The sequence below is a fragment of the Narcine bancroftii genome, chromosome 1 (genome assembly GCF_036971445.1).
Source record: "Narcine bancroftii isolate sNarBan1 chromosome 1, sNarBan1.hap1, whole genome shotgun sequence".
NCBI lineage: Eukaryota > Metazoa > Chordata > Chondrichthyes > Torpediniformes > Narcinidae > Narcine > Narcine bancroftii.
The window spans coordinates 126,413,889-126,441,525 of record NC_091469.1 but is presented as its reverse complement, the minus strand read 5'-3'; the positions used below and the strand labels follow the sequence as shown (position 1 = coordinate 126,441,525).

Sequence of the window (27,637 nt, the reverse complement as noted above, 5' to 3'; positions counted from 1 at the left end):
CTGCTTGCATGCTAGCTCCCTGCTTCAAACTCTACATAGGCCTCAGATCGCTTCTAGTCTTCTCTTCATGTTGGGCTCAAGGAGCAGCGTTTTTATTTCTTTGGAGGGATTTTTAAAGTGCTACAGTACAACTTGATTATCCAAAATAGTTGGGACTGGGCCTATTTCGGATGAAGGTTTTTTCTTCGGCGAAATAGTCATTTAAAAAAAACTTATGAAAACTAGTAAAGGATGATTATCAGATTAAAAGCAAGGGAACATGGTTTTCAATCACGCGAGGAAAGTGCACTTTTTTCACCTTGGTAGGGAGAAAGTTAAAGGGAGATTTAAAATTGAGATGTTAATAGAAAGGGAAGCTCCTTCATTCAGTAAATAGAAACGTAGTTTTGGGATAATTGGCTTAAGTGCGGCACCATTAACGTAGCAGTTGTGCAGCATCACCAAGCTGGGTTCAAATCTGGCACTGTCTGTAAGAAGTTTGTACTTTCTCCACACTCTGAGTAGGGGTGCTTCAGTTTCCTCTCACCCATTGAAACAACGAGATTGTAGATCAATTGGGTGTAATTGGACGGCACATGTTTAATTTTTTTTAAAAATCAGAGAAGAAATTGGAATTTTTTAAGTAGTCAGCCTTGCTAATTAGGAATACACTGCTTAAGTATGCAGGAGAAATACATTTAGAGGTAATTTTTGGAAGGCAATTGTACATACAGTTATAATATTTGATGGAAAAGAGAAGAGTGAGATTGATTGTAAATTACACCCAAGAGCTGACTTGTAAGAAGTGATCTTTGGGTGCTGTACGAACTGTTTAAATCGAGAGTTATCCTTGCATGTATTTGTAAATCTAAGGTTAGGCTGTTACTAACATGCATATGATCTCCTCAGACTGAGGGAAGTGTGGTGTTCCAATGAGCAAGATGTGAAATTTTCAGCTGCTATAAGAACAAATGCAGGTGCATTCACAGGCACTATCTTTATGCACCTCTGTACAGTATTGATCAAAGTCAACCCTACCAAGTTCTGTATGTCAGCAGAGACAAATTGAAACTTGTTTAAACCTTTGAATTTTGATATTGGGCATAATTGCTTGTCTGTGCAAACTGGTAATTTCAAAGTGTTTCACAAAGAAGCAGAGATATAAAATTTCAAGGCTAACCTTGATGTAGGGATTGTTTTGACTAGGCTGGAAATGTGCAGAGATTGGTGGCAGCTGTTGTGGTGCACAATATGCTCACTGACTTCCCAGTAAAAGTATTCTCATATGCAGCTGAGGTAATTGGAGATTTCTTGGGTTATTTGTGGAACTTGGCCAGAGTTTGGCTCATGGCCAGCCTACATTCCATTCTCCCAGCAACTTGTTCAATAATTCCATGACATTTCTTAATTAGAACTGTTAAATTGCAAAAAAAAAATCAGATGTAGAGCAAAAGCCAATAAAACGATGTTCTTGCTACCTTGTTAGAAAAGAACAATTTAAACTTTTATTTCAATTGTGAAAGCCGTGATCTTATCCCACAAAATTGGCATAAATCCCTGGGTTAAGGCATTTTGTATCCCTTGGTCTATGCCCTACTATTCTCATGTTGTCTTTTCTATTTCTGTCATCTCCATCCCCTCCCTTCTCTGTAACTTAAAATTTGTCTGTTTTCGAACTTCTGATGGGTCTTGGACCTTTGAAACATTAATCCTTCCACAGATGGTGCTTGGCCTTCTGGTTATTACCATTGCTTTCTGATCTATTTTCCGTAATCAATATCTCTGCTTTACCAGTTCGAGTAGGAAGATCTATTCAGCAGTAAAACACGAAAGTCTGCAGGCACCGTGATGGAAGTAAAAACACAATGCTGGAGAAACTCAATAGTCCCTTCATCAAGGTATAAGCAAAATGTGAGCAGGTGCCCGAACAAAATGGTGGGGGGGGTGCGAGGGGCACAGTCCCACAGGCAGGAGTTCATAGGTGGCTATGGCCCCCTTAGGACTCTGCTCAAAGTTTATGGGCCGCTTCCCTATGGAGCAGTCAAGTTTTAATAGGTTTCAAATGTACTACATTAAAAAAAACTGATTTCATTCTTTAAATGTGCTGTAGCCCCTGTGATGGAAGGGATGAATGCCCCCTTCCCACTCCCCCCCACCCTCCAACCATTGACCCATATTGTTAAAGGGAGAGGTAGCAGCGGCATTTTCTCCATCACTGTGCTGCCCTTATGCACATAGTGACGCCGGGCAGCACGGTAATGGAGAAAATGGTGCTGTTGCTTCTCACTTCAACATTATAGGCTCGATTCTGACCACTAGCCCGGTCTATAGAGAATTTTCCTTGCAAAGGCATGAGTGTCCCGAGGGCAAATGACAGAAGTTTAGAGATGAGTTTAGGGGAACATTCTAATGAATGAGAAATTTCTGGAAGGGATTTCTGCTGCTTTGGTCTTGGCAAATGAAACCATGGCTGCCAGTGGTAGAGCAAATATTTTTAAACCCAAAAAAATTCATTGAACAGGCCGTCAGAATTTGATAAGTGCAGGTACCTGGAAGGGGGATATGCATTGGGGGATTTGAAAGATAACATTAACATTAAGTTGAGACAAAGAAGTGCTGGAGAAATTCAGCAGGTCATTCACTATTCATGAGTAGAAATGGTCAGATTTCAGATTTATTTTCAGACATCATTACAACACTGAGATTCTTTTTTAATGTGGATGATGTAGAATTATCAATTATTTGTGCTCAGTCATTGTTTCAAGTTGAGACTCTTTACATTTCAAGTTTTTATGGGTCCTTCTGCATTGTGTTGCTGTAGTTCTGAGTTGTGCTTTGTGATGGGAAATCCTTCACTTTTTCGGGTGTTGAAACTGAGGGATATACCATGATGAATAAGAACCCAGTTGAAATGGGAAGTCAATTCTGTGCATTTTTCCTGAAACAGGTTTTATTTGTGTTTGAGAATTCTTGCATTACCAAGAACGATCAGTGACCCATTATTGGTGCTTCCCAAGAACTGCCAGAACTCTGTTAATTGTGCTAAGTTCTCTCTGTAACTGTCCTCGACTATTTAAAAAAAAAACTGATTAACTATGTGTGGGTTGAAATATGAAAGTTTGCAGATGCTGTTAGAAACACACAGAAATACTGGAGGAACTCAGGCTGTCATGCAGTGTCCATAGGAGGTAAAAATATATTACCGATGTTTCGGGCGTGAGCTCTTGTTCATGACCTGTCATGAACCTCTCCTACACTTCATCCTCCACTGGATCCACAAATTCAACTGCCAATTCCACGCACACTGGCATCCATCAAGGATCAGAAACTCGCCTCCCTGGAAACTGCCTCCTATGTTCCCTCCCAAGCAGTTCTCCAATCTGGCCCCAGTAATCTACAGGACCTCTGAACCCGGCATCCGACACAACCAAGATTCAGATGCAGGTTTCCACCTTGGCTCCTGTGACCTGCAGGACTGAGCCTCCGTCACTAACTGCCACCCTGAACCCGGTGGCCCAGGCACTGGTTTCCACTGTGACCTACAGGGCTGAGCCTCTGTCACAAACTCCCACCCTGGTCCTGAGGGCTCGTGGCACCCTCCCCCTACACCCTCTGACTTCCCCAACTCTCCCCTCCCTCCCTTGGATCCTTCCTACTCACCACTTCCTGATCCACCCCATTGACCTTCTGCCAAACCCCTGCCTGGTCTTCACCATCCCCTCCATCTTTCCTCTCTCGGAGACTGAATGATCTGTCCTCAGTTGAGGCCTCACCTTCGTTCCCCTACTCCCACACCTCAATAAGTTCCGCGCACACAATTATGCTGAGCTCTTCCGCCGGCTCTGCCTCCATGCCTTGTACCACAATCAGGATTCTCCACTCCCCAACTACAGACCCCCACTCCCACTTTAAACCTTCCTCCTCATGGATGCCCCATTCTGGTCTTCTGGCTGCTCTGGGGTGTTATATTTCCAACTGTTGCTGAGACATCAACTGTATTGACTTCACTACTCCCATAAGAAGGGGTTCAGACCTGAAACCTCAGTAATCTATCTTTACCTCCTATGGACGCTGTGAGACTGGCTGGGTTCCTCCAGCATTTCTGGTTTTCGTTGTTATTATGAGTTGCTGGATTGCTTGCAAAACACTTTCTCGCTACCTTGGTACAGGTGATTGTAAACCTGAATTTGTCTCTGTATAATAAGTCGGCAATCATGTTACAAAGCTTTGGTTTAACTAGGAGATGCACAAACGTGGATTCCAGTTCAAGTTTATTATCATCTGACTACATATGCAACCAGATTAAACAGCGTCGCTGTGAACCCGTCTGCACACAATACACAGCATGTACTGATTACACATATATACATAAAGATATTGTATAAAATTATAAAAAAATATTTTTGAATAATTTACTCATTTCCTTTCTGAAGAGCCAAGGCTACAGGATACCATTCATCAATTTCACTGCATGTGGGAAGGAGCTATTTCCCAGTCTGGCGGTTCTGGATTTGATGCTCCTTTATCTCCTTCCTGATGGGGGTATGTCAAAGTTACTGTATGTCAACAATTCTCCAAGTCCTATTTAAGCAACAATCTTGGTGCATATCATCCATAGTGGAAGGGGAGACGGCATTGACCTTCTCCGCTGTTATGATTTGATTTCCGTTCAGATGTTTTGCATCTGCCATCCTACGCAGTGATACAGTCAGGCAGGACTGACAAAGTTGTGCAAAATGTTGATATTGCTGAATTGACAAAAATCCATATTTTCTCTGCAAATAAAGCAGCGTCTGGGGAAAGTTATCATTTAGATGATTGGCTTTGCTGTAATTGAGGAAAAAATTTGGTTAATATCCGATTTAGAGTCGATTTATCCTTGCATCGGTGTGCAATTATTAAGCGCAGGAATGTTTTTTCTTTGGCTGAAACTGCCCTTCCATTTGTGTAAATTGTATCCGTCTTCTAGTTGCAGGGGTGGGAACCTTTTGATTTTTAATTTAGATGTACAGCAAGGTAACAGGCACTCTGAGGTCCCAGATGATGCTGAGTGTACTCAAAAATCGACCTTGATCCAGAAAACTGTATCAGGCTTTTGACCAGCGGTCAGTTTCTGATGGGAGATTGCTTTTCACAATGGATCTTAATTTGTATTTTTAGTTAGTTTTTCAGTGAGCCACTAGGTGGTGCAGCAAAATGGGGCAGATGGAAGCGTAATGATTCCGTTTCTGAAACGGTGGACATGCATTAGCTGCAGTGGGTAATCAATATTGCGCAGAATTCACCCTCTGCGTCTCTCTGTGGTGCTCTGATGAGGAATGCAAGAAATTGAAGTAGGACTGGGCTGTTTAGCCCTTCGCGAGTAGATAATTGGCTCCACCATTACACAAGACCATGGCTGATCTTTCCTTTGGTAATGCTTTCCTGCACCAGGTGCATACCTCTCAATTACTGTGAAAGCCAAAAATCTATGGACTGGTCTTAAACCTAACCAGTAATGGCACATCTCAGCCCTCTTGGGTGGAGCATTACAAGCAGGTGATGGACTTCCTTCTCATTTGTTCTCAATAGTTATCCCTTCATTTTGAAACCGTTGATCACCTTTCCACTCAAATTCTAGACATGCCATCAAAGGAAACATCACGCCTGCATAGATCTTGTTGAGCTCCAGTGAGATTGCCACTTGCAATTTCTTGCCCTTCTCTCTGTTAGATCATCTAGACTACAGGAACACCTACATCAGGCTGAAGTTCCACACCATCACACCAGCAAAATCTTTGAGCAAACTAAAGGATCTGGGACTCTGTCCATCTCTCTGCAACTGAATCCCTTTACTTCCTTGTTGGCAGACTCCAATCAGTGTGGATCAGCAACATTGCCTCTTCCACATTGACCATCAATAAAGGGCACCCAAACACTGTGCTTATTCCCCTGTTATATTCCTTGTACACCCATCCATCTACAGCCAGTTCATTGTCAACTTGATTTACAAATTTGCTGACAACACCACAACTGTTGACTGAGTTACTGGCAACGACGAGTCCGAACACAGAAAGGGAGAATGAGTATCAGGTGGGTGATGCCAGATCAACAGTCTTGCTCCAAATGCCAGTAAGACCAAGGAGTTTACTGTTTAATTTAGGGTTGTGGGACCATGCACCCGCCCACCTTGATGGGATGGAGGTGGAGAGGGCAGTACCTTCAAGTTCCTGGGGGGGGGGTCCATATTTCAGAAGTCCTCTCCTAGAGCCAGCACTTCAAGGCAACCGTGAAGAAGGCACACCAACACTGCTACCTTCTAAGGAGTCTGAGGAGATAAGACTTGCCATTGAATACTTTATCAAACGTCTATAGATGCACTGGGGAAAGTATACTGAGTGGCTGCGTCACAACCTGGTTTGGTGGTTTAGGAATTTGACTGACAAATTTGTAGAAGTTCACTGAAGCAAATCTAAAAAAAAAGACTTTTTCCATTTCCCCTAGCTGCACGTTTAAACTAAAAACATGATCAAACTCTAAAGGATGTGTCCTGTTAGGAGTTTCTCTGTTCCTGAACTGATGCACTGAACTTTGGCCACCCCATGCACTTCGAAACGGGACCAGGACACTGCTGTACTTCACTGCAGTGTGTTCAAGCGTCTGGGTGGGGGAGCAGACTGTTTAATTAATGTGACAGGATGCTTACTTAAGCATCCACAAACTCAAAAGAAGGAGTGTTTCTTTCAAGTGGAACTTATGGGAATAAAAGCAAATATTTAATGTTAACTTGAAACATATGGGTTCATTTGGAATTAAATGGACTCCCTGCAGCTTGCTACAGTTCTGTGGAGGCAAAATCCCAGTGTGTTTTTCTTTACTAGCTTTTTGAAAATGTTTATATTTTTCCCCCAAATGTTATTTTTAAACATGAATATGTAAAGGCTCTGTTCTAGAATTTTCCATAGGCAGGACTGCTGAAATGAGATGTTTGTCTTTTCCTGTTCCCAATGAACCATGTACTGTTCTGGATCTCCCGAAGCTGGGCTATCTGGGAGTGGATGCCTGCACCAAATCAGGGAGCTGCTGTGTGATGAACATGAGTCCAAGGGGAGGGAAAGGTTGCAGGTACCAAATGTTTTCAAAATTTGTCGTTTTGACCTCCCGTGCAGACTTCACAATGTTGTAACTCCGAATTATGTGAGCCTTGCAGAAGATTGATTCCAAAATGTATCCCAAGTTGTATTATTTTTGAAAGGAATGGTCATTTTTAAAATTTAAATTTAGGCATGCAGTCCATGAGACCATGCTGTGCAGATAATCCAATTAACCTTCAACCTCTGTATGTTTTGAAGGATGGTGGTGGTGGTGGGTGGGGGGGGGCGGGGGGGGGGGGGGACCGGAATACCAACGCAGATATGGGGAGAATGTATAAACTCCTCACAGACAGTGCTGGATTTGAACCTGGATTGCTGGCACTGTGATAACGTAGCTATGTGGTTATATGTGGATGTTCAGGTCTCTACCCTTAGTGTCAACCTTCATTGAAGAGTGATTCTGGCATATGGGTAGAGGCTTTTTTGGAGCTTTGTCAAGGACCTTTATTGTTAGATGGCAGAGTTATATAGTGAGGACAGTCATAGAAAATAGATGTAGGAGTAGGCCATTTGGCCCTGCAAGCCTATTCCGCCATTCATTTTGATCATGGCTGATCGTCTACTCAGTACCAGCCTCAATGGCCAAATCTAATTCCCTCTTAAATACAGATAAGGAATGGGCTTCAACTTCTTCCTGTGGCAAAGAATTCCACAGATTCACCACTCTCTGAGAGAATTTTTTTTTCTCATCTCAGTCCTAAAAGATTTTCCCCCTTATCCTTAAACTGTGACGCCTGGTTCTGGTTTTACCCAACATTGGAAACAAGCTTCCTCCACCTAGCCTGTCCAATCCCTTAAGAATTTTATACGTTTCTATAAGATCCCTCCTCAATCTTCTAAACTCCAGTGAGTATAAGCCTTGTTGATCCAGTCTTTCTTCATATGCAAGTCCTGCTATTCCTGATATCAACCTAATAAACCTTCTTTGCCCTCCTTCTATGGCAAGGATCCTTAGATAAGAAGACCAAAACTGTACACAATACTCCAGATGTGGTCTCACCAAGGCCCTGTACAGCTGCAGTAGAACCTCTCCTCTCCTGTACTCGAATCCTCTTGCTATAAATGCCAGCATACCATTCGCTCTCTTCATTGCCTGTTGTACCTGCATGCCCACTTTCAATGACTGGTGCACAGTGACACCCAGGTCTCGTTGCATCGCTCCTTTTCCTAATTGGACACCATTTAGGTAATAATCTTCTGTTCTTGCCTCCGAAGTGGATAACCTCACATTTATCCACATTATATTGCATCTGCCATGGATTGGCCCACTCACCTAACTTATCCAAGTCACCCTGCATCCTCGACCCTGTCGCCCAGCTTCGTGTCATCTGCAAACTTGGAGATGCTGCTTTCTATTCCCTCATCTAAGTCATTGATATATATTGTAAATAACTGTGGTCCCAGCACTGAGCCTTGCAGTACCCCACTAGTCACTGCCTGCCATTCTGAAAAGAACTAATTTATTCGTACTCTTTGCTTCCTGTCTGTCAACCAATTCTCTATCCACCTCAATACCATATCTCCTACACACCGGATTGTAGTTTTCCAGCTGTTCAATGTAAGATAAGCTTCTCTTCTCTGCTTCAGTGAATGTCGACAATGCCTTTCAGTTCCACCTCCTGTGCCTGAGCATGTTTGGGTATCATTTGCTTGTATTGGCTTGGTGACAGAGGTTAAGGTGATACTTGTTAGTTGAAGAACTGTGATATTTTATTCATGTGATTTCTTGTAATTACTGAATAAGCCATCTTTGCTAAATTGGGGGGAAAGAAAAGGGTTATCTTTGTTCTGGAGAGGCGATGATATAAATTTCAAGTTTAAAAATAATTGCACCTGGAGTATATAAAGAGTGCTGGAAATGCTCCACAGCTTGGACAGCAGGCCTGTGGAAAGAGAAAGAAAGTTGATGTTTCATGTCAAAAATTCTTCATCAGAATTTTTCCATTTGTTCTAGAGACCAGCTCCACTCTACTCCAGCAGTAAGCTGATTGGAGATGGGTGCTGTATTGAGAAAAGCTTAGGGAGGAATAATGCAATCTTACTTGACACTGATCTATTCCGAAATTGAGTTTTGTTGGTGGCCTACTGGCTAGCACTGTGGCTTGCATGCCATTTTGGAATAGATGGAGCCACACTTCTGCATTTTGAAAAGGGTGATCTGCAGTCCCTTTGAGGAAGTCAAAGGGGCTTTTAGGAGGCCAAGAAGTTCTATGCTGCTTCCTGGATTTCCTTTGGGTTTGATGTGTGGTTATTATTAATACTGCCTCCAGATAGAGGAAATCCACATTTGGGGAGCAGGTCTCCAAATTCTGGGAGGATTCTGCTTATTCCTTGAAGGGCTCAGGCCCCCAAAACTTCAGCTATATATCTTTGTCTCCTATGGATGCTGAAAGACCGGCTGAGTTCCTCCAACATTTTGATGCGTTTTTACCACAATCTCAGTATCTGCAGACTTTTGTGTTTCACTAAACTCTGGGAGGAGGTCACTAAGGGGACCTCTTGCAATGACTTCTGAGGCACACTGCAGAGAGACTCCTTATTATTTGCAGCAGTATTTGACTCGTTTTTTGATGTTGTCATAATTTTGGTAACTCTGGGTTTCCCTTCGATGTCCTCTTTATTGGCGGGAGAGATGATGTTGTGAACTTGTAGTTTATCTTCAAAGGTTTTAGAACTTCAGTGATGCCATCTGCTCCTGAAGCCTTGTTTATTTTGTTGGCATTAACTTGGTTGACAGCAAGGCAGGGCTGAGTAATTAATTGTGGGATAAGTTTTATTTGTGGAGTCCTTCAATATGCTTATCCAGCACCTATCAATTGGCTCTCTGTCATTAATAAGTTCTCAGCCATTCTGATCCCTTTGTGAAGGTGTGGGGAGTCAGGGCAGTGCTCTAGGGTATTTGGGTCATGAATGGCTTGACTACACTGAAGAATGTGTCCATTATTGAGAGTATTCTATCGGTACCCTGGTAGCACCAGGGATACCGAGGAGCAGATGGGGAGGCATATTTTGGAAAGGCGTTGTCATGTGTGACTTCAACTTACCTAATATTGACTGGCAAAGGTTTAGATGGGACAGAGATTGTTATATGTATCCAGGATGGATTCCTTTCTTTTCTTTTTCAATCTTTTTATTATTATTATAATTTATAAACACATACAGTTCAAAGAGATATAAAAAATAAATAGTAAGTAATGAATCAATACAGAGATATTAAGCAATAATATTACAGAATAAAAATATATCTTAAAAAAATTTTTTAGATCAGTTTAGGATGTGAACTATCTCTAAAAAAAAAAGATATAATTAATAACAATATATGAAAAAAGAGAAAAAAAAAACCCCAAAAAAGAAGAAAAAACAAATCTGAATTAAAAAAAAACTTTAAAAAAAACCTACAGATATAGCTAAACCACGCCGATCACTCCGATCTCATCTTACAGCCCAATTATCATACATAATCATAGAAAGAAAACGGAGCCAGATCAACTCACCACAAATGAAAATATTGAATAAATGGTCGCCAGGTTAACTCAAACTTAGAAGGGGATTCATAGACAGAGTTTCTAATTTTCTCTAAATTTAAACATAGTATAGTTTGGGTAAACCATTGGAAAACAGTGGGAGGATTAACCTCTTTCCAATTCAATAGTATAGATCTTCTAGCCATTAGTGTAAGAAAAGCAATCATACGATCCGCAGGAAGAGATAAATAAGTCAAATCTATCATAGGTAATCCAAAAATTGTAGTAATGGGATGTGGTTGTAAATCAATATTCAAAACAGTAGATATAATGGAAAAAATTTCCTTCCAATAATTCTGTAAAGAGGGACAGGACCAAAACATATGTGTAAGGGAAGCTATTTCTAATTGACATTTATCACATATAGGATCGATATGAGAATAAAAGCGATGGAGTTTATCTTTAGACATATGAGCTCTATGAACAACTTTAAACTGTATTAGTGAATGTTTTGCACATAGAGAAGAAGAGTTTACCAGTCGCAGAATTTTATTCCAATTTTCATTAGAAATATGAAGGTTGAGTTCTCTTTCCCAATCATTTTTAAACTTTTCAAAAGTCCCAGAATTTATTTTTGTAATTATATTATATAATTTAGATATCACACCTTTTGGAGGGAATTTTGAATATAGTATATCCTCTAAAACAGTCGTAGTCTCCCGATTGGGAAAAGAGGGTAAAGTCGAAACTAAGAAACTCCTAATCTGCAAATATCGAAAGAAATGAGATCGAGGTAAATCATATTTCATGGATAATTGTTCAAATGACATGAAAGAGTTATCCAAGAATAAATCCGAAAAGCATGTTATACCTTTAACTTTCCAAAGTAAATAAGCTTGATCAATTAGAGAGGGATGAAAAAGGAAATTTAATACAATAGGAGTTTCCAAGATAAAATGACTTAGGCCAAAAAATCTCCAGAATTGAAACCATATACGTAGTGTATGTTTAGCCATTGGATTATCAATTTGTTTATATAATTTAGTAAGAGTAAAAGGGAGAGCAGCTCCCAAAATAGAGCTAATTGAAAAATTTTGTATCGGTTTAATTTCTAAATTTACCCAATGGGGATTTAGAGATAATTCAACCAATACCTTAAGTAACTAATATTAATTGCCCAGTAATAAATTCTAAAGTTGGGTAATGCCAACCCTCCCTCTAGTTTAGATTTCTGTAAATATTTTTTCCCCAATCTAGGATTCTTGTTTTGCCAGATATACGAGGACAATTTAGAATCGACCTTATCAAAAAAAGATTTAGGAACAAAAATAGGTATAGCTTGGAATATATATAAAAATTTAGGTAAGATCATCATCTTAATAGCATTAATTCGGCCTATCATGGATAGGGATAATGGTGACCAATTGGTAAGTAAACTGCCGATCAGGTCCAATAGAGGGAAAAAATTAGTCCTAAACAAATCTTTATGTTTTTTAGTAATCTTAATCCCTAAATATATAAAATGGTCTCTAGCTATTTTAAAAGGTAAACTATCATAAATAGGAACCCATCCATTAAAAGGGAATAATTCACTTTTATTTAAGTTCAGTTTATATCCCGAAAAATTACTAAATTGGGCTAATAAAGATAAAACTGCAGGAATAGAATTTTCAGGATTGGAAATATATAACAATAAATCATCTGCATATAGTGATACTTTATGAATATCCCTGCAACGAATAATACCAGTAATACTGGGTGCTTCTCTGATAGCAATTGCCAAAGGTTCTAAAGCTAAGTTAAATAATAAAGGGCTAAGGGGGCACCCTTGCCTGGTGCCCCGAAATAATCGAAAATATGGCGATCTTTGGGTATTAGTAAAAACCGAGGCAACTGGGGAATTATAAAGAAGTTTAATCCAAGATATAAATATCGGACTAAAATTAAATTTTTCAAGAACTGTAAATAAATAAGGCCATTCTACTCTATCGAAGGCCTTCTCAGCATCTAGTGAAATAACACATTCTGAAGACTTATGTGAAGGAGTGTAAATAATATTCATAAATCTTCTAATATTAAAGGAGGAATAACGATTTTTAATGAATCCAGTCTGGTCTTCAGAGATAATATATGGTAATATCTTCTCTAGCCTTGTCACTAGAATTTTAGGGAAGATCTTAGAATCAACATTCAACAAAGAAATAGGTCTATAAGAAGAACATTCGGTCGGGTCTTTATTTTTTTTCAAGATTAGAGAAATCGTAGCTCTGTGAAATGATTGTGGTAGTTTACCCAATGTGATAGATTGATCAAACATCTTAATCAGCCAGGGAGAGAGAGTAGAAGAAAAAGCTTTATAAAATTCCACAGAATATCCATCGGGACCTGGTGCTTTCCCCGAGTTCAGTGAGAAAATAGTATTATTGATCTCTGAATCTGTAATGGGTTTACTTAATTCTAAGTTATCTTGAGGTAATACTTTTGGGAGTTTCAAATGTTCTAAAAAATTAAACATATTACTAAGGTCTTGAGGGGATTCTGTACTATATAAGGATGTATAAAAATTTTGGAAAGATTGATTTATCTCTTCCTGGTTAACAGTCAGTTCTCCATTCTGTTTGCGAATCTCCACAATTTGGCGTCTAGCTGAAATATTCTTCAGATGATTAGCCAACAGTTTACCCGATTTCTCACTATGCACATAAAAATCAGATTTAGATCTAATTAGCTGGTTTTCAATCGAAGATGTAAGTAACAAATTATATTCCATCTGCAGTTCAATTCTTTGTTTGTAAAGTTCTTCAGTAGGATCAGTCACATATTTCTTATCAATGTTTTTAATCTTCTCAACCAATAGATGAATCTTGTTTTTGATGCATTTCTTCAAAGCTACTGAGTAAGAAATAATTTGACCACGAATATAAGCCTTGAATGTATCCCACAATATTCCATAAGAAATTTCCGTAGTGTAATTTGTTGAAAAGAAAAAGTTAATTTGTTCTTTCATAAATTTAACAAAGTCTAAATCTTGCAATAATGTAACATCAAAACGCCAGTGCTTAATAGTAGAAACAGAGTCTTTGAATTTAAGAGAGAGTTGTAATGGAGAGTGATCCGAAATGGCTAGATGGATTCCTGTCACAGTATGTTGACAGGCTGACTGGGGGAATGCTATATTAGATCTAGTATTAAGTAATGAATAGATCTCTTAGTGGGTGAACATTTGGGATACAGTGACCAACTGCTCCCTGGCCTTTAGCATTGTCATGGAGAAGGATAGAGTCAGAGAGGACAGAAAAATATTTAATTGGGCAAAAGCAAACTATGAGGCTATAAGGCTTGAACTTGCAGGTATAAATTAGGATGACAATTTTGCAGGGAATGTACTATGGTGATGTGGTTGATGTTTAGGAATCTCTTGCAGGATGTTAAGGATAAATTTGTCCAGAGAAAGAATGGTAGGGTGAAGGAACCATGGTTGACCAGAGAAGTGGAAAATCTAGCTGGTGGAAGAAGGCTGCATTCACATGAGGTTTAGGCAGCAGGGATCAGATATGAATCTTGAGGAATATTGGGTAGCAAGAAAGGATCTTAGGAGGGGCCTGAGGAGAGCAAGAAGGGGACATGAGAAGTCCTTGGTAAGTAGGGTAAGGATAACCCCAAGCATTTCTTCACACGTGTGAAGAACAGAAGGATGACAGAAATGAAGGAAGGACTGATTAGAGATAAAGATGGGAAGATGTTCCTGGAGGCTGTGGAAGTGGGTGAGATCCTCAATGAATACACATATTGACTGTACTGTAAAAGGGTTGGATGGCTTGGAGTTTGTCATACGTGTTCAGGAAAGTTTTCAAAATCAATTTACAGAGGTACCAAGGAGAGAGGATGCTATACTTGATCTCCTATTAGGGAACCAGCAGGTCAGGTGACAGAAATAAGTGTTGGTGAATATTATGGGTCATTAGTTTCAAGTTAATTATGGATAAGGATAGGTCTGGCCCTTGTGAGAGAGGACAGAAAAATATTTAATTGGGCAAAAGCAAACTATGAGGCTATAAGGCTTGAACTTGCAGGTATAAATTGGAGAAAGACCAATTTTGTGGAAATTGGAAGGAATCTAGGAAGAATGGTGTGGGATAAGTTGTTTTCTGGCAAGGATGTGTTCAGTAAGTGGAAGGCCTTCAAAGGTGAAATTTTGAGAGTGCAGAGTTTACATGTTCTTGTCAGGATTAAAGGCAAAGTTAACAGGAATAGGGAACCTTGGTTTTCAAGGAATTTGGTGATCTGGTTAAGAAAGGCAACAAGGAGCAAATAAAGTACTAGAAGAGTGTAGAAAATGCTTAAGAAGGAAATCAAGAAGGCAAAATAATATGAAGGTGCTTTGGCAAATAATGGGAAGGTAAACCCGAAGGGTTTCGACAAGTATGTTAAGAGTAAAAGGATAGTAAGGGATAAAATTGCTCTCCTAGAAGATTAGAGTGGTCATCTGTGTGGAGGCTCCTGAGATGGGGGAAATCTTAAAACAAGTTTTTTTTTGCATCAGTATTTACCAGGAAACTAGCATGGCGTACAAGGAAGGAAGGGAAACAAGCAGTCATGGCATGTAACATATGGAGATTAAAGAGAAGGTGCTTGTGGCCTTCATAGCGAATAAAGGTTGATTAAACCCCTGGGTTTGAAATGACATTCCTGCAGAAATATTTAAAATGTCCTTAGCCACGTGTGAGGTGCTTGAGAATTGTAGCTCATGTTCTGTTGGTTTTTTTTTTAAAAACCCTCCAAAAGTAAACCAGGAAATTACAGGCTGATGACCTGACGTTAGAAGTAGGCAAATTATTGGTGGGTGTTCTGAGAGATATTTGGATAGCCAAGGGCTGATTTTAAAATAATCAGTGTGGCTTTGTGCATGGTAGGTCATGTTTAACAAATCTTAGAGTTTTTTGAGGAGGTTACCAAGAATGTAGATGAAGACTCTGGATGGTCTATAGTAAGGCCTTTGACAAGGTCCCACATGGGAGGCTAGTTCAGAAGGTTCAGTCACGAAGTATCCATGGAGAGGTTGTAAACTGGATTAGAAATTGGCTGAATGGAAGAAAACAGAGAATGGTAGTGGATGGTGCTTCTCAGACTGGAGGCCTGTGACTAGTGGTGTGCCTCAGGGATTGGTGCTGGGACCATTGTTGTTTGTTGTCTGGATGATAATGTGATAAATTGAGTTAGCAAGTTTGCAGATGATACTAAGACTGGAGGTGTTGTGGACAGTGAGGAAGGCTTTCAAAACTTGCAAAAGGATCTGGACCCACTGGAAAAATGGGCTAGAAAATTTCAGATGGAATTGAATGCAGACAGGTGTGATGTGTTGCATTTTGGAAGGACAAACCAAGGGAGGACATTCACAGTAAATGGTCGGGCACTGAGGAGAGCAGAGGAACAAAGGGATCTGGGAATACAAATACATAATTCCCTGAAAGTGGCATCACAGGTAGACAGAGTTGTTAAGAAAGATTTTGGCATCTTGGCCTTCATAAATCAATGTTGGGATGTTATGGTGAAGTTGTTCAAAACAATGGTAAGGCCAAATTTGGAGTATTTTGTGCAGTTCTGGTCGCCAAACTACAGGAAAGATATCAGTAAGAATGAAAGAATGCAGAGAAAGTTTACTAGGATGTTGTTTGGTCTTCAGGAGTTGAGAATGAGGGGAAATTGATGGAGGTTAACAAAATTATGAGGGGTATAAACAGAGTAAATGCAAGTTGGCTCTTTCTACTTAAATTAGGAGAGGTACATACAAGAAGACATGGCTTTAGGGTAAAAGGAGAAAGGTTTAGGGGGAACTTCACTTAGAGAGTGGTGGGAGTGTGGAATTCCTGCTGTTTGTTTGATTGACTGACATCAGCTGCATGAATAACAATAGTGGGCGGGAACATTCTTGCATGTGAATACCCTTCTTTCCCAGCCTGTTATTGATCTGTTAGCTGTGCAGCTTGGTTAGTTCCAGTTTAGGGCTGCTGGTCTTGTACTGCTCCAGCTTTCAACTGTGCTGGTTTGCTATGTTAAGGGACGTGCCTCGGTGTGTTATGCTGATGTTGTAGTTTGCATGATTTTCCAGCTCAAACTCCGCAGTGGCGGGCAGCCGCAATGAATGCATTGATGGAAGAGGTCTGGAGGGTTATGGAATGGGTGGGTGCAGGTCAGTGGGAATGATGTTTCAGCACAGACTAGAAGAGCAAAATGGCCTGTTTTCTGTTCTGTAGTTGTTCTATGGTTCTCTTCAGTATTCACCAAGGAGAGGGACCTTGATGACAGTGAGGACAATATTGGTGAGGTAAATGTTCTAAAGCATCTTGATATTAAGAGAGAAAATGTGTTGGAGCAGTTAAAATGCATTGGGGCAAATAAGTCCCCGGGGCTTGTCAGAATATTCCCAGGCTGCTCCACAAGATGAGGGAGGAGATTGCTGAGCCTCTGGTTAAGATCTTTGTGTCCTCATTATCCACGGGAATGATACCGAAGAATTGGAGGGTGGCAAATGTTGTCCCCCTTGTTCAAAAAAGGTGGTAGGGAAAGTCCAGATAATTATAGCCCAGTGATCCTTGCGTCTGTGATAGGCAAGCTATTGGAAAGGATTCTTAGAGTAGGATCTATGGACATTTAGAAAATTATGGTCTGATCAGGGTCAGACAGCAAGGCTTTGTGAAGGGCAGATCATTTCTCACAAGCCTGATAGAGTTCTTTGAGGAGGTGGCCAGACATATTGAAAGTAGTGCAGTGGTTGTGGTCTACCTGGATTTGACAAGGCATTTGACAAGGTTCCACATGGTAGGCTTGTACATAGTCAGAAGGTGTGGATGAAGGGAAGCTTGGCCATGTGGATTCAGAATTAGCTTGGATGTAGAAAACAGAGGGTTGTGGTGGAGGGGATATATTCAGATTGAAGAGTTGTCCAATGGAGTCCCTCAAGGATCAGTCTGGGACCTCTGCTTTTCATGATTTTTATTAACAATTTGGATGAGGGGGTAGAAAGGTGGGTTGGAAAGTTTGCAGCGACACAAAGGTTGGTGGTGTTGTAGATAGTGTAGAAGATTGCAGAGGGACATTGATAGAATGCAGAATTGGGCTGAGAAGTGGCAGAAGGAGTTCATTTTGGAGAAGTGTGAGGTGGTACACTTTGGAAGAACAAACTCCAGGGCAGAGTACAAAGTTAATGGCAGGGTTCTGTGTACAGCAGAGGGATCTGGAAGTCCATGTCCACAGATCCCTGAAAGTTGCCTCACAGGTAGACAGGGTAGTTAAGAAATTTTCTGGGGGTTAGCTTTTATAAGTCGAGGGATTGTGTTTAAGAACTACTAGGTAATGATGCAGCTCGACAAAACTCTGGTTAGACCACACTTGGAATAATGTATCCAGTTCTGGTTGCCTCATTATGGGAAAGACATGGAAGTGTTGGAAAAGGTGCAGAGGAGATTTACCAGGATGATACCTGGTTTAGAGAGTGTGCATTATGGGTAGAGATTAAGGGAGCTAGGGCTTTACTCTTTGGAGAGGAAGAGGATGAGAGGAGGCATACAAGATATTGAGAGGAATAGACAGAGTGGATGGCCTGTGCCTCCTTCCCAGGGCACCACTGCTCAATACAAGAGGGCATGGCTTTAAGGTAATGGGAGGGATGTTCAAGGGAGATCTTAGAGGAAGGTTTTTTTTACCCAGAAAGTGGTTGGTGTATGGAGTGCACTACCTGGGTCAGTGGTGGAGGCAGGTACACTGGTGAATTTCAAGATAAACATAGATAAACATATGGAGGAATTTAAAGTGGACGCTTATGTGGGAGGCAGGGCCTAAAGGTTGGCACAACATTCTGGGCTGAAGGGCCTATACTGTGCAGTACTGGTCTGTGCTTTCATCAGTGAATTGATGAATTTCCTACATTCTTTCTATCCATCATCTATTCTTTGGTCAAAGGTTTTCGGTTGGTCACTGATCTTTGCAACAGTTTCTTTTTCCTTGTTGTGTAATGGAGTTTCCAATTCACCAACAGTTTGCACATTAAGTTCCTTAGTTCTTGATCATCATATTATCAAAGTAGGTGGAATGGTTGTTACATGGACAGATGTAGTTGTCATTTTAAGATTTACGTGACCAGTGAAACCTTGGTTCCCCTAATAATGGACCAGGCGACATTTATTGCTAGGGAGGCTGAATTATGCTGCCTGGCTGGATTGTAACTTGGGCTATGATTGAATTGAAACTCAATGACTACCACCCCGTGACAATTATGAAATGCTTCATGCATCTGGTGATGGAATGCATCAAAACACACCTCCCACAGAAACTGGACCCATTTCAGTTGGCCTACGGAGGGAACTGTTCCACTGATGATAATTTTGCCTTGACCCACCTGGACAATGGTGCCTTACACCAGATGCTGTTCGTTGATTTTTAGAATGGCATTTAATTCAATAATTTCCCAGAGGCTGGTGGAGAAGCTGTCTTCACTAGGACAACGCCCCTCTGCAACTGGATTCTGGACCTCATAATGGAAAGACCACAGTCTGTCTGGGTTGGGAGCAGAACGCTGGAAGCAATGGACCTCAGGACTGTGTTCTTAGTCTGCTCCTGTTCATAGCACTGACCCACGACGGCAATGGCAGATCCAGCTCTAACAGTTAGAGTCATCAAATTTGCAGATGACAACAGTAGTTGGTCTCATCAGCAACACTCCAGAGAAGAAGTGGAAAACCTCATGAAAGGGTCCAAGAATAACAACCTGAGTCCCAAATGTGGGCAAGACCAAGGAGATGATTGTGGGCATCATGAGGACCAGAGATGACCACCCTCGACTACACATTAATAGCTTTGTAGCATCGAGATTAGAGTGTACCAAGTTGCTCTGAGTCCACTTAAGTGACTTATCCTCGACACATCTCCTCACTTGTTTGGAAACCACAGCAGTGACTGCATTTCCTCAGGAGGCTGAGGCAGGCAAGGCTCCCAGCCACCATCCTGTGGACTTTCTACAGGAGCTCTATCGAGAGTGACCAGTCGGTTTCATTATGATGCGGTTGTTTTAGAGCCATCAGACTGGTCAATCCACAGTGCCATAAAAGTGGTGGAGGATCACTTGGGTTGCCTTCCCTTCATCCCTGCTCACTCCCCTCTCCATTGATGTGATTTAATGGTATTGTATAAAGATGAGTCACAAAATCAGGGAGGACCTCTACTATCCTGCACACAGCATCTTCCAGCTACTCCTAAGGGGAAAGAAATACAGAAGTATTAGAACCAGAACCAGCAGGTTGAGAAAGAGCTTCTTCCCACGGGAAGTGAGAATGCTTAATGACTATTGAAACGGCTGTGACTCTACTCTTTATTAATAATGCATATTTTAGTATGTACTGTATATGGGTATTGTTTGTATGTGTGTTTTACACTACTTGGAGAATGTGGTTTCAGCGTGTTATACTGATACAATTGGATGACAAATGAACTTGAAACTATAACATCCCAGACTTGGGTATTAGAGTAATGTAAAAGATATTGTTCACCCTGCTCTAATTTTGTTGACCAGCTTAAAGTTCTAATGCTAACCAGGCGGTTGAAACTTTTGAAACGTCCTACATTAGGTGGGGCACAGCTTCTTATTAGTGAAAAACATAACTAAGGTACGATGTCAAAATGTGGTTCCACATGGGGTCTGATGGAAGCATGGTCTCTTTTGGATTGAGATCATGGAAGCAAAAACTTCTTGAAGCCCTTGACCTTGCAATGGCTTTTTTTTGCGAAATCATTGTTTTCTTTTGTTTCAGTATGTGTGGAGGTGGATTGAATGGTCTGTGTCAGTTTTCCCATTTGTAAACAGGTTAAAGAGTAGCTGGCCATTCTACCACTCTAACAAACTCTACAGTAAAATCATAACTGATAATTTGCCTGTGGCCTCCCTTTATAAAATGTTTTAAAGATTGGTTTAGTTTGATAATATAATGGACAGAAGATTTTGATTTAATGTTGTACATTTGATGTTCGTAACTGATGTCATTTTTCTTTCAATTAATTATAAAGACCTTTTTATTTTCTTCCTTCAGCTGGCCTGTTGCTGTGGGTCCAGTGACTGCTCTCTCTGCTGCAGTGGCTGTCCAAATATTAAAACCTCCACAGGCACTCGGGTCATGTATACTCTCTACCACATTCTGGGGACCATCGTCTGCTTCCTCATGTTGTCCCCAACAGTGGGAGAAGCATTGAGGACACATGTAAGTAACAAATCAATGACACTAACACTTTCCCTATCACAAATGCTGTCTAACCTACTGATTATTTCCAGTGTTTATTTTTCATTTCAGATTTTCAGCATCTGCATCTTTTTATCATTTTCAATTTTAAGTAACTAATCTTTTTTTTGTAACCTTTAAGGCCAACTTCGTGCACATTTTAGTTGGTCTGTCACAGGAAGTAGATGTTGCTGGTGATGTTGGCCTCACTTGTCCACGAAATTTGCCCTAAGCTGCGGAGAAGGGGGATCCAGGGACTGATGGCTCTACAGTGACTGCGTTTCCTCAGAAGGCTGGGGAGTTGACCAGCCTGGGGAGGGATGGCAAATTTCCTTCACTCCAGGAAATCAGTGAGCCGTGTGGAGTTTTACAGCAATGTGATGTAATTACTGATACTGGCCGCCCATCAAATTATCAAGGTCAGAAGCACGTGAAATGAAGCTGACCATCCTAATTCAAGATTATTTTATTTATTTAATAAAACAGAAAATGTGATATTGCATGACATTTCCTTTTCTGTAAGACAGCCAAAGATTCACGATCAGCAAAAATTGCCCAGTTCCCCTTGTTACGGCCGGAAAGAAAAGCTAGAGAGTCTTCTTTCCCCCCCCCCCCCCCACCACTCCCAGAGACGCTGAATGTCCATGGCTTCACCTCCACCAGCCACACAGCCTTCTGTCCAAACCGTCAGCAACCCAAGCTCAAAATGAACACCTCTGACTCGATCAGGAAGCCTCCAGCACCTTCTCACATCTTGGTTCTGATACCCCTTCAACCAGTCACAAGCAAGTCTCCAGCAGTCCGTAGCCTGTTGTGAGTCTTTTGACCACACCCCACATCCTACGAAGGTTCCTCAACTTAAGTCTCCAACAGCCTGCTGCCTGTGTATTCTCCAGCCTCCAAGCCATGGTCACGGTCCTGTAGGGCCTTCTCCTTTTCCAACTGGGGGAGGTTTACCTGTTTTCTGGTCCCCTGCTTCAATCGAGGATCTTGCCCTTTTTTTGTATGAAGGGGAACTTTTATATCTGTACAGAGCCAAAAGTGTTTTTTTTTGCAGTAATCTTGAGGATTATCCCATTCCATCAATCAACTGGAAATTCATAGTTTTGAGATGACAAAATATTCACATTTATCAAAATTCGGCAATCAGTGGCTGCATGGAATAAAATTTTCCAAAGTTCAGCTTGAACCATTATCCGAACCAGTACAGACTTGATTGGACATGTTTTGCGAAGAGAGGAAATGCAAATAAAAATGAATAACACACCTCCTGTCTTAATGGTTTTAAAACATTTCCGAGTCTCCATTTAGCCTCTCTGTTAAAACACTGATTCCATTTGATTCAAATGGAATCTGTCCCTAAACTGTAATTCTGGGAGTCTGTTCTATTGTATTAAATGTTTTCCAAGTCTATTAATGTAGCGATTCATGGGAAAATGTAGAACTAGTGAAAATTATTGGGCAAATGTTTGGGCCAAATTGAGGTGAAATACGTAGCCAAAATCAGCATGGTTTCTTTCAGGGGAGATCTTGCCTGACAAATATGTTGGGATTCTTTTGAGGAAATAACAAACGGTGCAGAATTAAGATGTTGTTCACGTGACTACACAGAAGACCTTTGACAAGGCACATCGTACGAGGTTGCTAAATAAAATGAGAGCCCATGGGATTCCAGGAAAGATTCTAGAATGGATAGAAAATTGACTGGTATAAGGCACAGAGTGGGAATGAAGGGAGCCTTTCTCTGGCTGCCAGTAAGTAGTGTTTTTCAGGAGTTGATGTTGAGTCAACTACTTTTCACATGATATATAAATGATTTAAATAAGAATATTGATGGGTTTGTGGCCAAGTTTGCTGACTATATGAAAATAGTTGGAGAGGATAATGCTGAGGAATCAGTCTGCTGAGGGATTTGGACTGGTTTGGAGAATGGGCAGATAAAATGCAATGTAGGGAAGAGTATGGTCATGCCCTTCAGATGAAGGAGTAAAGAAGTAGACTATTCTCAGAAAACAGAGGTCCAAAGGGACCTGGAAGCCCTCATGTAGGATTCTCTAAAGGTTAACTTGCAGGTAAAGTCAGTAACAAGGAAGGCAAATGCAGTGTTGGCATTCATTTCGAGTGGACTAGAATGTAAAAGCAAAGATGTAAAGCTGAAGCTTTGTAAGGGTTTGGTCAGATCTCATTTGGAGTATTGTGAACAGTTTTAAGTCTTGTATCTAAGGATGTGCTGTTGTTGGAGAGGGTTGAGAGGAGGTTTATGAGAATGATCCTGGGGATGAGAAGGTTAACATACAAGGAGTGTGGGTCTGTACTTGAAGTTTAAAAGGATGGGGGTGGGGGAATATCTTACTGAAACCTACCAAATATTGAAAGGACAGGATAGAGTGGGCATGGGGAGGATGTTTCCTGCAGTGAGAGAGTCTAGGACCAGAGGGCACAGTCACAGAACAATAGGAAATTCCCTTGAATAGAGATGAGGTGAAATTTTCAGTAGTTAAAATGTTGAATTGGGTGCCACGGATGCATGTGGAATTTAAGTCAATGCATGTATTTAAAGTGAAGGTTGTTAGATTCTTGATTAGTGAAGGTATTGTGACGGATTATATTTTGTATTGTATACAGATATATTTTTGAAGGAGATTGATTGTGGGGGTTTAGTGTAGGTCACAAACACTTCACAAAACATCTGATTTAAAGTGCGAGCTTTGATGAAAGTGAGTCATCTAGGCACCGAGAGCCTTTGCAAAGACAATAAAACAAGGAGACGGCTTTGCTAAAGAATTTCAAAAGCAGCTGTAAATGGATTATTGTTTTGAAAGCAATAGATGAACAAACTTAGAAGTTTGGATCTGGAGCTGCCACCTGTCTGGTTGCAGTTTGCTGTTCTAAAAAGGTAATGTGGTTTTGCAAGCAGAGAGAGAGGGGAGACCAAACAGACTTTCTCTGTGAGAGAGCGAAAAAGAGAGAGAGAGAACTGGTTTCTGCAGTTATGGCAAGCTGGAAGCTTGTTGAAACCTATTTTGAAGACTGGTTGTGAGTTCTGAGATTAGCCTCTTGAAAGCCCTTGTAGTCCATACAAGAGGAAATAGCTGGCTAGAGTGTTTTGCCTGAAATAAGGGAAACACTGTTGTGACCTGCAGAAGAAGAGGTTATCATTTAGAAAACCTTGATTGGGCAAGTTTCTTCGGCAAGACACTGAAGTGGCTGATCGGAGGGAATCAGTTTGTGTGTGTCCAACGAGCAACAAATCTCTCTCTGAAACCAACAAGAACCTTCCTTAAAGGTAACCAATTACCTTTAAGCACCAGAGCTTGGTGAAAATTCATAAAAGCTAAATTCTGTGCACAGTATAAGAATTGCCTGATAATGATGAACTTGGAGGAGTGAGAAGTGAGATTGGACTGTGAATCAAAGAATTTTTCTGAATTTGTATACACTACATACATGTGCGCTTAGAATTGGAAGGGGGTTAAGTCAATAGTGATAAGTTAAAGTGTGACTCTGTTTTCATGTGTAAAGATAATTAAAAGCAACTTTTGTTTAAGTAACCATTTATCTTGGTGAATTTCTATTGCTGCTGGGTTTATGGAGAAGGTGTCAGAATGAGATTAAAAGAAAAGTACATCTGCCATGATTTGGAGCATACATGATGGGCTGAATGGCTCAATTCTCCTCCCATGTCTTCTGTACCTGTGCAGCACAAGGAAAGAAAGAGCGACCTCTTGATGTTTCTACCCTTTTTTTTTAAAAAAAACAGGTTTCCTTCTATAATGAATTTTGTAGGACTATCCAGGCGGGTGCTGAATGTGAAAGACTTGTTGGCTACTCTGCTGTTTATAAAGTCTGCTTTGGAATGGCTGTATTCTTCTTCATTTTCTTCATCCTGATGATCAATGTTAAATCCAGCAAGGATTGTCGAGCATACCTCCACAATGGGTAGGTGTCACAGACCAGAAAGTCAAAGCAGATGCAGCATTACATTTTGGAGTCTGCCCTTCTTTTACCATTGTGTTCTGTGTCTAGGTTCTGGTTCGTGAAACTTGTGGTTTTGACTGGAATGTGTGCAGGAGCTTTCTTTATTCCGGATCAGGACACCTTTCACAAAGGTAAAAAGAGAGTGAGAACAAAACCAGGTTTCTATTTCAAATTGCCATTTTTGGAGAGGTCAGATGCCTGCAATGAGAATCTTCGTAAATTCAATATATTTTTCAATATATTCCTGATATATCTTGCATGACCATTGTCTTAAACAAAAAACTCCTTTTCAAACATGTATATTAAAACGAGGACTACTTGCTCATAAATGTAGAATGATTTAAAAAGCAAGAATAGGAAATTGTTTTTCAAGAACTTTAAGAAAAAGTGGAGAGAGAAAATAAACAAGCTCCCGGCATGTCAGTAGTGAGGAAATGGTGTGATCTGTCATTAAGGAGGTGGTAACTGAGTAGATGGTTAGATTGAGTTGAAAGGGGAGTTTATGGTCGTACACAAAGCACATTGTACAAACGCACTGAAATTTTTGCAGCTACTGTACAGGTATGTAAAATACCACAGCAAACTGTAAGTATCAATCAAATTACCACTCAAGGGGCAAAAAGATAAATAGCAAAACAAATGTACATGTACAGAGAGATCTTTATGGATTTGGAGTAAGGTTAGGGTTAGAGTAGTACGGGAAAGTTCAACAGCTGATGAAAACTGGATAAAATCTGTTCTAGAACCTAGAGGTGCTCGACTTCAGGGTTAAATTAAATTTATATTTGGACATACAGAACAGTAACGGACCCTACCCAATTACACCAAATGACCTTCAAGCCCCATATGTTTTGAATGGTGGGAGGAAACCAGAACGCCTGGAGGAAACCCACGCAGCGATGGGGAGAATGTACAAACTCCTTACAAACAGTGCTGGATTCAAACCCCGGTCACTGGCACTGTAACAGCATTTCCACTAGCCCCTACGCTAACTGTGCCACAATAGGTTTTACACCCTCTCTCTGACAGCAGCAATGGAAAACAGGGCATGACCAGGATGATAGGGATCCTTGATGTTGGCTGCAATTACCATTGTAATTGTGAATGGGAAAAGTTAGAATGGATTTATGAAAGGGAAATTGTTTGAATAAATATAGCTTTTGCCGTCTTTCTAATTTGTGACAGACTTTGGTGACACCAATTTTGTTTATTTGTATTCCAATTTGATTTGTTAATATGTAGTCAGATTATTCATCTTTCTGGGACTTTGTTCTACTTTCTGCAACCCAGTCTCTAATACTGTGTGGAAACTTAAATCCATTTGCAAATCCAAGCAAGTTGCATTGGTTATATGGCCCTTTTAAAACTCCTTGTTCCATCTTAAAAAATTCAGTCTGATTGGATAACCTTATTTAGTATCAAATACAGTATAACTCCGATTATCTGAAATGGTCTGGACTGGGCCTATGTTGGATAAACAATTTTTTTCAGAGAACCGGTCATTTGTTTTTAAAAAACAGCCCAGTAGCAGCAGTAAGTCCCTTGCATCAATGTTTAAACAACAACAAACAACAAGGGAAAGCTTTTTTAAGCGTTAAAATTATGTTTAATTCTCATCAAAAGAATGCTGGCCACTGCCGATCCCCAAGACAAACCCAACGGTCACTGCTGAGCACCAATATGAACCCGCCACTGATCCCCAGGGAGGCTTCCTGGGCCGGTGGAACACTCACTGGTGAGTTGGCAGGCTCCTGTCTTCCTGGTCACCAGAGCTCCCGACTCTGAATCCTAGGCCTACCGCACACGCACTCCAGGGAAGTAGGCAGAGGGCAGGATTCGGTGTTGGCGTTCTGTGTGCCAAGGAGGTAGGGAAAGGATAGGCGAGGAGGGAACACCACTGAGCCCGAGGAACTGCTCCTGCCTGGGAGACGGCTCTCCTTGATGACGCTGATACAAAGGATTTTTTTCTGACCGCTTGCGGCTGGGAGTCAATGGCATGCAGTTTGAGAGGGAAAGTTGGAGAGGAAAGTCAATAGAGAAAGGTAAGTAAGAAATGAAAGGAGTGAGGGGAGAAAGTTGCCTGAAAAGAGGACAACCGTCGTTCTAATTTCATGTTGAGTGAACTTTTTTTTAGACCTGTGAGGTCAGCTCGGCTCTGAAAAAAATTCAGATAAATGTTTCTGATATCCCAATTTTTTTAGAATTTTAGATAAATGAGGATTTTGGAGAATCTGAGTTTGGATAATCGGAGTTGTTCTGTGTGATTTATGCTTTCTAGGAGCAATTTATGCTTTTTCATCTCCAACATAAACTGGTCTATAACTTCCCAAAGCATTTGTCTTTCACAACAATTGTATTGATATAAAAAAACTATTTGTATTTCTCCACCACATTTTAAATTAATTATTAAATGCTGTAAAGCCTTGTTTTCTTACCCAGGTTTATATAAAACACGAATGCAAATAAACTTGGAGCAGGGGCACAATCCTCTGGATTTTGATCAGTTTTTTACCTTTTTGCATTTTACATGTTGCAATACTTCCAAACTCATCCTCTCATTTCGTGTCAACCTGAAAAATCTCTGATAAATGCTGAAGGAAGCAAACTATTTAATGTTCCTATTACTTTTTCATCCCACATGATCCCTTTTTGTTTCTCCCCGCATCTGTTTGATGTTCTGCTCTTCTGTTCCTTGATGCTTTAATTTCACAGTAGCCAACCATTTCAGTTCTGTGTCACACTCCCAAATCTGTCCATGGCCTTGTGTACTGTTCAACCCAGACCAACTGCAAATTGGAGAAACAAGACCTGATTTTTC

At 40.6% G+C, this 27,637-nt stretch overlaps 1 protein-coding gene across 9 annotated transcripts in view; it reads left to right on the top strand.

Annotated features, from left to right (window-relative positions):
• Positions 1-27,637, top strand: part of serinc5 (serine incorporator 5) — a 99,574-nt gene that overhangs the window by 28,174 nt on the left and 43,763 nt on the right. For 6 of the 9 annotated variants that reach the window (XR_011357821.1, XR_011357823.1, XR_011357847.1 and 3 more), the window contains exons 1-4: positions 6,958-7,083; positions 20,656-20,823; positions 24,602-24,780; positions 24,868-24,950. Coding sequence is in view for 6 of the 9 variants with exons in the window: in XM_069938597.1 (XP_069794698.1) it covers positions 6,973-7,083; positions 20,656-20,823; positions 24,602-24,780; positions 24,868-24,950 (541 nt within the window). In the remaining 3 variants the exon portion in view is untranslated. Of the gene's footprint in view, positions 1-4,412; positions 4,522-6,957; positions 7,084-20,655; positions 20,824-24,601; positions 24,781-24,867; positions 24,951-27,637 lie in introns of those variants that run through there. The other 3 variants (XM_069938568.1, XM_069938577.1, XM_069938587.1) reach the window with 2 other exon arrangements.